This window comes from Pinus tabuliformis, chromosome 7 (genome assembly GCF_031772625.1).
Source record: "Pinus tabuliformis cultivar Carrire ecotype Pingquan chromosome 7, CPIR1, whole genome shotgun sequence".
Taxonomy (NCBI): Eukaryota; Viridiplantae; Streptophyta; class Pinopsida; order Pinales; family Pinaceae; genus Pinus; species Pinus tabuliformis.
In genome coordinates, this window is record NC_142293.1 from 587,253,547 (window position 1) to 587,265,260 (window position 11,714).

Sequence of the window (11,714 nt, forward strand, 5' to 3'; positions counted from 1 at the left end):
CCACATGTACGACTAGGACTATAGTAATTAAAATGGCGAGAGTTAGCATTAGTTTTAGCAGCTTATTATCACGAATAACCAAAGTTTTTAAACTGGCAGTGTATTCGATAACGCAATCTCTTTTGCCATCTTATTTGGCCTCTTTCTGAGACGGAGAGGCAAAACCATATGTTATATTCATTCATTTACTTTGCATTTTACATGTAATCAACTAATGCTAGCATTAGTTGAAGGCATTAAATGTTATGTGGTGTACTCCATATCTTAATGCTTTGTGTCCCTCGTTTGGTGCTCCCTTGAGGGCATCAATCAGGGTTTCTATTATTAACGCAATTTCTCTATCGGAGGTTGGGAGTAAAGCTAATTGAATTATAAAGAGGGCGCCTTTAACGTAGCTACTCTACTGGTGATTGTCAACGTCGTAGAGGCTCGAGAGCGATAGCCACTCAGAATATGCGCTTGGAAACCTTTACAGATCCATCAATCGATGTGGAGCACTCATTAATCTCATGGGTGGAAACCTGACTATTAGGAGCTCGTGATTGTCTTATTTTTATAAAGATAAGTGCACTACGCTACCTTCTTACCACTTACCTTACGAACTATGCCTATTGCCTTCTTACTGCTTACCTTTCCTACAATGCCTACTGCTTAACTTTTGCCATAATACACACGATATAGAATGACCACAAGCAGACAAAGCCAGAAAGTAGAACCCCAGCTAGAGACCATCGATTCATATCTTTGGTGGTCGGAAGAAAGTTTTTTTCAATAGGAAGAGTGAGCATTGCAATCACTCTAAATCAACTGCAAAGAGTTACACTTCGCCTTGAAACTGTGAATGCGTTATCGCCGATGAGTGCGCCACTACTGGTAAGTGCCCAGTTGCTACACTAGTAGATTGATGTCCCTGTAATTGAGCAACAAAGACAATATATACATCGTACCCTTAATTATGGCCTCATGTACCAAGCTTAGAGCATGTTTGACTTTACTATTAACCCACTCCCCACTCAAGACAGGTACTAACTGCCATGCAACCTCCCTTGTTTAATATAATTTCGTTTTTTCAAAAAAAACACGTAATCGATTCGCAGTGGTCCTACCCGTGCTCAAATCTCTAGAGGCATCACCCATATGCCCGTAGTGTAGGAAGATACAAGCAATATGAAAGCAAGTCACATCACCAACTCCGGCCTCTGGAGTTTTGGTATTTGGAATCGATTTGTAGTAGTCCCACCCGTGTTCAAATCTCTGGAGGCATCACCCATATGCCCGTAGTGTAGAAAGATACAATCAATATAAAAGCAAGTCCCATCACCAACTCCGGCCTCTAGAGTTTTGGTGTTTGGAATCGATTTGCAGTAGTCCCACCCGTGTTCAAATCTCTGGAGGCATCACCCATATGCCCATAGTGTAGGAGGATACAAGCAATATGAAAGCAAGTCCCATCACCAACTCCGGCCTCTGGAGTTTTGGTGTTTGGAATCGATTTGCAGTAGTCCCACCCGTGTTCAAATCTCTGGAGGCATCACCCATATGCCCATAGTGTAGGAGGATAAAAGCAATATGAAAGCAAGTCTCGTCACCAACTCTAACCTCTGGAGTTTTGGTGTTTGGAATCGATTTGCAGTAGTCCCACCCGTGTTCAAATCTCTGAAGGCATCACCCACATGCCCATAGTGTAGGAGGATACAAGCAATATGAAAGCAAGTCCCATCACCAACTCCGACCTTCGGGTTTTGGCGTTTGGAATCTATTTGCAGTGGTCTCACCGATGTTCATTTAACCCAATATACTTAATCTTGGAGTCGTCTACGAAGGTGGAGGAATTGCCCGAATGGTTAAAAGTGAACAAAATCCAGGCAAAAAATTTTCAAAAAATCTTATAAAAGCATAGTTTGAATCATATTTTTGATGGTGGAAACGGATTCAGCACCATCAAAAACCTTTAAGGCAGCAAAAATTATAAAGTTCGACAACTTTTACCTGAATTCACAAAAATCCATACCCAATTTTTTCAAAATATAACCAAAATTTCTATAACTTTCAAGACATAAAAACATAATCATTAGACTATGGCCTTAACCTAACCCCCAATCTTTATCATCTAAGCTTTTCATCAATCCTAGTCTACCTAGTCATAGTCTTTACCAAAGCACCAGCCTAGTCTACCTAAAGCCGCCCAATCTTTATCATCTAAGCTTTTCATCAATCCTAGTCTACCTAGTCATAGCCTTTACCAAAGCACCAGCCTAGTCTACCTAAAGCTTTACGAGAGCACTTACGAAGCGCAAGTTCGTCGACCTTATTCAACCCAGCGTATTCATCTTGTGTTATCCATAGTGGCATCATCATAAGTGAGGTACACCACACTAATCTAGACCAAAACTTAATCATTATTAGTTAGTGTCTTATTCATCTTAATAAGTGGGGTGCACCCTTAATCTTAAAATAAAAATAAGGATTTTTTACTTGTTTTATTTAATTTTTTAATAAAATAAACTAACATATATTGACGCAGTTAAAGATGGGCATTTTTTTTAATCGGTGGGTATTTAATAAAGGAATAATTTTTAACTACAATTTTTTTGGAAAGTTTCTGGTTTATTTTGTGATTTAATTTATCTAAAATTCAGCAGAAATTCATTAAAATAAGTGGGATGCACCCTTAATCTTTAAATAAAAAATAAAGATTTTTTATTTGTTTTATTTAATTTTTTAATAAAATAAACTAACATATATTGACGCAGTTAAAGATGGGCACTTTTTTTAATCTGCGGGTATTTAATAAAGGAATAGTTTTTAACTACAATTTTTTTGGAAAGTTTCTGCTTTATTTTGTGATCTAATTTATCTAGAATCCAGCAGGAATTCATTAAAATCACAAGTTTGACAAGTGAACCCTAATTTGTCTAGAATTCAGCAAGAATTCATTGAAATCACAAGTTTGACAAGTGAACTCTTCAGAATCTAAGTGTCCCAAGGGTTTTGGAGGGTGGATTCTATGTGCAGTTAAAAAACCAGTTTAAACAACACAAATCAAGATTTGGCCATAATTTTTTTTGCTTTTGTTCTAAAAATCTGCTGGAAACTCCAAAAAGCCATACTTAAAGACTGCTCCTTTAATAAATAAAGAATCAGAATTGCTTTATGATAGTTACCTTGCCAAACACATGTTATTGTTGACATTTAATCTAATTTCTGTAATAAATTTCTAAATGTTATTTCACAAAACAATGGCTTTGTCTAATATTTTGACTGTTTTGACATATTTTCTAATCAGTTTTACCTGAAATCTTGTAGAGATATATTAGAATCACAAATTTGACTTGTTAGAATCACAAGCTATATAATCCCAACCAAAAAATAAAATATAGAAAAATTGAACTACACCCAAAACAATAGACCTAAAACTCCTTCCCTGCCCTTATTCCTTTCTCCTTCTCTGCTCTTTTTCCTTTCCCTTGAATAGAGCAACGGATTTTCCAGTAAGTTCTTGCGTAAGATGATAATCAGTGTTACAAAATCTTTTTGGAAGGGATTTTGGTATTTATGGTTAGTCCCTTGAGAGGCATTAACATCCTTTAAATGCTTCATTGATAACGATGCAATTTATTTTGGTGTTTCCTCCTCCTCTTCAGATTTTATTGTGTCGTACTCTGGCTCGATCTAGCTTCTTTTAATTTAGAAAATACTTGATTCTTCTCCCGGGGACAACCAGGTCGTCCTTGGACATAGCCTTGCCCTTTTCATGAATGGGAAATGCTTTTGTTAGAGTATAGAAAGAGCTTTGCAAAGAGAAATAATAGATTAGTCGTGGATTTCCATGGTTGTTTTAAGTTCCTTTATTAGGTATAACCTGATAGTCGAGACCTTATATCAAAACCCTGGGCCTTTTTGCTTCAAGAAATAATTTATTGAAGAAGAAATTATTGATTTGTATAGAGGTACTAAATTGTCTCCTCCTTTCTATATCTTACAACTTAAAAAACTAAACATTCATTTCATTGCCAGGCTAAACACTCTACAAGAAGGATCTGAACATGTGCAGGGTAACGGAAACTCCACATTATCTGTAAGAATATTTTAGGAAGGTAGGAAACATGACACTGTAATTCATACGTCAGTGACAAAAAGACTTACTACAAACACCCACCTTCCAACATTGCCTGTCAGCAATCAAACTTGATATTAAAAAGATGAACTTTCATATAATACCGTTACATGCCTTTTTCTATGTCATACCTTTCTGACAGCCTCATTTTGAAGTAATCTTAAATAATGATCACCAAATTTCATATCTATCTCTCAGCCCCATTATCTGTAATGTCATATGATCTCTTTCCTTTTCTTGTCTTAGACTTCTTTTCTTTCATCTGCCGTTTTTTAGCATCTATTGTAGTCCATGTGTAGTCACTTGGTATAGCAAATGGATCCTGAACTTCTTTGGAAAGTTTATCTGGACTAGCAGGCGCTGCTGTATTTCGGCTGTTGGAGCCCTTTATCCACTGAAACCACGAGTTTGAAGACTCTTGTGTGTTCTTACTTTCCTTAGCAATCAAATCTTGCAGATGAGCGGGACTGGATGGAGGTGTCGAGAATTCTTCAGATGGTGGCAGCTCTTCAAACTTTGTGAAAGTAATAACTACTCTAATGGTAGGAACGACAGGAATAGCAACCTGACAGTAAATCAAAAAATACGAGTCATTGATTATGACTGCAGATAATGTTTAGCAGCATGCTTTATGGAAATAATGAAACAAACTTCTATAGGCACTTGAAATTTACAAAACTAGTAGAGAAAATAAGAGCAGAATGGCATGTAATAAGTCTCCAACTGAAAGCCCTACATAAGTAAAACTGTAGTTCTCGCCATTAAGATGCCAACTTTACTTTCTTTAAATTGCGTGGAAATGCATATGGATCCACCAATTATTTTTGAAAAGTCAGGATACAGGAAACCACGCACTCACACACATAGGTAAACCCTCAACCAAAAACATAGAAACTTTAGAAAATTTGTATCTTCACATATATTTTGCTCCAAACTACTCTTACAAACTCATAAATGCAGAATATTATAGAAAACTCAAGGCTTGTCTGCTTTAGAAAGGGGGTTGGGGGTTATTTCCTAGGTAAAAGTTCGGATTTAGGGCCCCAAGAGGACCTGGGATGGATCCTGCCAGATCCAGATGGAAAAATGAATCCTGAATCCTCTATAGGTGGATCTGGAAAAATAGCACTTTGTTAAGTATATTTAGAGAAGTACTTGGCCAGCATTGATGAATTTAACAGAACTAGGCAAAAGCAAGCCGCTCAGCAAAATTGGTGTACAAGGCATTTTGGATATAACCTATGTTAAACAGATCGGTAGCTTGTCTAATTATAGGATCCAATATACACGAAACAACTCCTCGAACTGGAAATACTTTACACCCTTTGTGAATGCTAGATTGGAATAGCTATATTTGTGTGAACTAATTCACAGAGGGCGCTAAGAAACACCAAAAGCATTTTCAAAAAGCATAGTCAAATTGGAAAAATAGCACTTTCTTAAGTATATTTAGAGAAGTACTTGGCTAGCATTGATGAATTTAACAGAACTAGGCAAAAGCAAGCTGCTCAGCAAGCTTGGTGTACAAGGCATTTTGGATATAACCTATGTTAAACAGATCGGTAACTTGTGTAATCATAGGCTCCAATATACATGAGACAACTCCTCGAACTGGAAATACTTTACACCCTTTGTGAATGCTAGATTGGAATAGCTATATTGGTGTGACCTAATTCGCAGAGGGCACTAAGAAACACCAAAAGCATTTTCGAAAAGCGTAGTCAAAAAGAATACATTGTGGTAAATTGAATTCTTTAAGATGGTAGAAGTTATTGCTCTCTGTTACCTTGTATATTTAATAATAGGATTAGGGCTTTGGTAATGTGGTGTGTGAAGGACTTGTGACTCCAGAGCAATAAAACTTGTGAGAGCACCACTTACTAATGCCTACATCAACACTGCTTGTTCATTACAGATGAACAACCTATTCAAAGAAGAACTAAACACTAACAGCCATTGCACCCAGGATGGTACAAAAATCATCTAAAAATAACAGCATAAACAGTGGTCACGCCTCTTGCTATAATGAATTGCTTGAAGACTCTGAAAAGCCAACTCCTTTTATGCTGCATGTATCTATTATGAATTATCAAGTATGAAAATCAAACCAATAACTCAACAGAGGTTAAACTGAGGAACACTTGGTCCAACAATAACCATATGACTAGCACAGAGCTACAACATAATACTTGGACCTTCGCTAGCTTGCACTTAAACCATTTGAAGCTGGAAAATCAACACAATTATACAAAGGCCAATGTACAGTTGTAGGCCAATAAAAAAAATTTCGAACAGAATTGTCAAACTTATTAAAACATCTCAACATCTGGCTAAGAAAAGTAATTTTATATGCATGACAAGTTCACTGAGGCATTTGTGGTCCTCCATGTAGGAAGTTTTTAGTGTAGCAGAGTTTGTGTGTATAGCAGAATTTTCTTTCTGCCTATTATTTTAGGTTCATTTGCGCTCATCAATCTTTCTCCAGTACCAAAATGTATTGATTTTAAAAACAATTAGTAAATACTGAACCCAGATTCAGGGATCACAGAGTGTCCAGACTCCAAATGTCATACAATAACTTAATTCTGCACAACATTACAAGGCTCAAGTAGGCACCTTCTAAGAACATTCGTGATTTTCCATGTTTTGTAAAGGAAACAGTAGATGTAACAGATTTCTCTCGCCACCCACCCCCCCCCTCCCCACCCTATTATTTTAGGTTCTCATGTACTCATGGATCTGTCTTGAGTACTAAACACGCTGATTTTGAAAGAATTACTCAGATTTCAAGGATCACAGAGTATCCAAGTGTCACATAACTAGTATTACAGCAGCTTCATTCTGCACCACATTTAAGGTTGAAGCAGGCCCATTTCTAAGGACATTCACCACTTCCCAGATTTTGTAAAGGAAAACTGTAGATGTGGCAGATTTCTCTTCCCTGCCTATTATTTTAGGTGCATATGCACAGATGAATCTGTCAAGTACTCAAACATATTGATTTTAAAAGAAATAAATGAAACTCAAATTTAAGAATCAAAGAGTGCCAATACGTCATAGAACCGGTGCTATAACACTTTATGCTGCAGTAAAGTACACAGTTCACACAAGCCCCTTCCAAATAAATTCGCAACTTCCTGAGTTTTGTAATGGAAAACTGTCATCCAAAATAGTCTCCAGGGATGTGGCATAGCATTGTAGACAGTACCCTATCTCAAGTTCAATGTAGATCAACTTCCTGGGGAAGATCATCTGGCATAGACAGTTGTTACAACTTAAATTTAGCATCAGCAAGCATTTGCGCACACGTAAGTTCATAACGCATATTGCATAGATTGGATGATATCATATGAGAAAACATCATAGGATACGTTGAATCTAGCCTGGCGGAAAATCAATACAAAATTTTCAATGTAGCTTTACATTATCAACATCCAAGCTTCCAAAATGAACAGAAGATTATGGTCCACTGAATCTTTAAGAGTTTAGGAAGATGACAGGTAAACGAAGCAACTCAATACCAAAGAACAAGATGTAACAGAAAACAAATTTATGCAAGGGATTTCCAGTTCCAATCCCACCTTGGCATCCCTCCGCTGAAGGCAAGTATTAATAAGCAGTCGGAATGATAAACTAATGATACTTTACCTTGTCAACGACCCTGATTTGGTACATTTTTTAAGGATCCATATCCATTGTTTATGAATTCCCTGTTATCTTTTCCCGTGCTAGTAAATAGGCACTAAAATCTCAATGCGACAGATTGATACTAAATGTCCTCAACTACGTGGCCCATGTGGGCAGACCTCCCAAGCTACAGTGAGAATGTGGATGTTTAATAAGCATGGGGTCATGTTTGAGGCCTGGGCATCAAGTGTTCAATACCAAAAAAGTCTCACCGATGTACTAAAGGGGCAGAGCAATACCAAAAGAACAAAATGCTGCTTCTGTAAGGCTTCTCACATACCCTAACCAGGATCCATATCCATGTGTAAGGCTTCTCACAGAAACGTTTTGTTTGTGAATTCCTTATGATCTTTTCCCCGTGTTAATAGGTAAGCGCTTAAATATCAAGTGAGACAGACTGACACTAGATGCTTATCAAATGTCCTAAACTAAGTGCTTAGAGTGGGCAGACATCCCAAGTTACAGTAAGAATGTGGATGCTTCAAAAGGCATGGAGTTATGTTTGAGCCTTGGGTTTCACTAGCTCAATATCAAGAAAGTTCCACCAATGTACTACCAAAAGAACAAAATGCCACTATCATAAATAGATTGTTCAGATACCTTAACCGGGATCCATATCCATGAATAGGAGTTTTAACTTTTCTCAAAGAATCGATTTGTTTATGAATTTTTTATGATGTTTGATCTTTTCCCCCTGCCAGTAGGTAAACGCTAAAATCTCAAGTGAGACGAAGTGATACAATCATACATACCTTAGCCGGGAACAATGTCCAAAATTGTTCCACCACTGCCCTAGATGCCATGGAACAATCCGAGAAGAACAAAATGCTGCTACCATAGATGGATTGCTCACATACCTTAGCCGGGAACAATATTCATGTGTAGAAAGTTTTGACAGAAATGCCTTGTTTATGAAATCCCTATGATCTTTTCCCATGCTAGTAAGCCCTAAAATCTCAAGTGAGAAAGACTAATACTAAACGCCTCCTCACTAAGTAGCTGGTGTGGGCAGACCTACCAAGGTACAGTGAAACAGTGCATTCTTAATAGGGATGGAACTATATTTGAGCATTGTGCGTTGCGAACTCAATTATTACTTACACGTTACAGAGTAATCAAACAGTTGCAGCTTAGTAGACTTTCGTCCTCTTTAGCATTCAATCAATTGAAAGGAGTTCATTTTCTTATAAACAAATAATTTGATACATCAACAAATTGATGTTTTGCTTGATCGTAACCTTCAATTATATCATTATCATCCAATTTGATGTTTGACCTAATCCTAACCTCCAGTTATATTATTATTACTTACTAGAAGAAGAACAAGAACAAGAACATTGCTCACATACCTTAACAGGAAACGTCCCAGAGGGGAGCTTTGTGGTGAGCAATTCTCGAAGACGACGAACAGCCTTGACCTTATCCGCCAAAATATCCAACAATGGCAGCATCTCCTCTGTTCGGAGTGGAAACTGCGGCGTGAGCCACAAAACAGGCCTTAATCCCTTCTTGTACACGCTTTCATGGCTGCTGCTTTCATTACCAGAAGAAGCACCTCTTCGCCGCCCGCCCACTTCTTTCCCAGCCCATTTTCTCCCATCCTTCTTCCTGAAATCCTCCGCCCCAACATATTCCCCCCTCCTGACATCCAAAGACCTTCTCCCTTGCTCCAACTTCTTCCTAGGCCCCAAGAGATCACTGACCTTCTCCTCAATACTAAAAGAGCTCCTCGGACCACTCACAACTTTCTTATGCCCTGCTCCTTCATCCAAAGACCTCCTTCCCGGCTCAGGCTTCTTCGAAGACCTGGGACCCAAGAGATCACTGACCTTCTCCTCAATACTGAAAGAGCTCCTAGAACCACTCACAACTTTCTTCTGACCTAATCCTCCTAAACCTTCATCTTTACAACTCCTCCTGCTACCCCAAACCCAGCCTTTTTCCTCCTTCACCTCCTTGCTACTAAACCTAAGCTCAAAGTTCCCACTCTTACTAAAACTAAACCTCTCCTTCTTCTCCACATAAAAATCCAAATCCCCTCTTTCAAAAGAACTATGCCTGCGCCCAAAATCAGCAGGCCTCTCTGCAACCAAGAACCCATCTTCAACATCACCATTAAGCTCCAATTCCCCCATTTTCAATACATCCTCCATCTGCCGCCTCTCATCCTCAGTCAGCATCTCTGAATAATCTTCACTCTCGTCCTTACCATTTTGATTCTCCCCCGGCCCGGACACTCTCCTGGACTTAAAACTCAACATAACATGATGCATATCATAGACCTTAGCCTTCCAGTTTCCCACCATTTCAGATTTATCCTGCCTTCTCCAATTTAGCTGAGGAACAAGCTCAGCATTGGTAACATCAATTCCAGGCCTGTATACATTTGTCTGCTTCATCGCCTCGGCCTCTTGCTTCACCTCGGCGTCAGAAGGTCGAATCCCAGCATCCTCAAACGCATTCATGATCTCTTTCTCCTTGTGTCCCAACATGAGCAACGACCCGGGCGCGATTCTCCCGTCATCGCTGCCTTCACCCAAAAACAAGAAGGTCTGATCCGCCCTCTGTATCTTGAACCCATCGAACCCCGCCAGCGTCGTGTCGGCCCTCAGGTTCGCGTCGCGCTTCCAGATTCTATAAGTGTCCGAGGGCGCGATGCGACCCACGAAGGGGATAACAGAGCTCTCGAACTGAAAACCGATCTCCATGTAAAAATCCCGCATCCGCCTCATGCAGGCCACAAGCCGGGGCAGTCTGCGGCACCACTTAGCCCATGCCGCCGGCTGGTAATGCCGCATTATGATCATGGCGATCTCGTCATGGCGCCCGCAGATTGCCTCCTGCAGGGCACTCCACCCCGCCTCGTTCTGCAGGCTCCAGTTGGCGCCTACAGACATGAGCAACTCAGCCGAGACGGGATCGTTCAGCCGAACTGCGAGGTGCAGAGGCGTCTCGCGGCCCGGCACGTCCCGCCGATCGATCACGCCCGCGATGGCATCCGCCCTCTGCTCCTCCCGAATGGACTCCGCTTCCGTGCGGATTTCGCCCGCCCGAGCCAATTTCGGCAACGACGCGATTATCCGCCGGAGCGCTGCGTGGTCTCTCCGCGCCACTGCATAGTGGGGAGGGCTGTGCGCCACTTTCAGCAGCTCCTCGCAGCTTAACTGCGCCATTATTCCTCAAATTTTTTTTCTATCAGAAATCTCTCTGTTTCATTAACACTAAAAAGCATTCAGTTCCCTGCTTATTCTTCTGCACTCTTCCCGAAACTCTGCTCGGCTCTCAGGCTTCCGTTTGGATTCGTATTGATTATTGTTAAATGGTTTTGAGTTAATATTAATAAAAGTGGGAATGGATTGAGGGAATCATGTTCCAACGGTAACTTTCGGCTTTCCATGAAGACCAGGTCCACCCTACGATCCTATTCTGCACACTGTGTTCACACTGTAGCAGGCGTGAGTGGTACAATGGTGGTGGTGAATCATTGCCATAAACTCGTTTTAATCATGGATTTATCACGACTTTTCCCACACTTATTATGCGCCGTCTGGAGTGCAAGCTTATCTTTAATATATATATATTAATTTTGGCGGTGAAAAAGTTTATCATTATGGATGAAGGAAATTTTTCTTCAATTCAACCTAGGAATAGGAATTTTGCATTACGGAGTTCAGAGTATAAAATATGGAAAATAAAATGGATGTTTTTCTATATTTGTAAATTGTATTTTTGATAAAACGGAAGTGTTGGCATGGAATTAGTGGAAATGCTAACCAGATTAACAACACTTTTTTTTTTTTTTCCGAAGGTGGTAAAACCACTTAATCATACTAATTTATTTTAAGAAATTTATTATAATTATTATGTTTATAAGATTAATAACATTTAATCATACTAATTTATTTTAGGA

General features: G+C 39.4%; 1 protein-coding gene across 1 annotated transcript; it reads right to left on the minus strand.

The window, feature by feature from the left end:
• Positions 1-3,979: 3,979 nt before the first annotated feature.
• On the minus strand, positions 3,980-11,218 carry LOC149248801 (uncharacterized). Its single transcript, XM_089458544.1, has 2 exons — positions 9,154-11,218; positions 3,980-4,682 (listed from the first exon to the last, which is right to left on the minus strand). The coding sequence occupies exons 1-2, from the start codon at positions 10,975-10,977 to the stop codon at positions 4,305-4,307; spliced, it is 2,202 nt and encodes a 733-aa protein (XP_089314670.1). The 5' UTR covers positions 10,978-11,218; the 3' UTR covers positions 3,980-4,304.
• Positions 11,219-11,714: the final 496 nt, after the last annotated feature.

Excerpts from the sequence above, each read along its gene's own strand:
- LOC149248801 (XM_089458544.1), bottom strand. The coding sequence starts at position 10,977 with ATGGCGCAGTTAAGCTGCGAGGAGCTGCTGAAAGTGGCGCACAGCCCT. Across the intron at positions 4,683-9,153 it reads CTGGGACGTTTCCTGTTAAG|GTTGCTATTCCTGTCGTTCC; the intron begins GTATGTGAGCAA and ends ATTTACTGTCAG.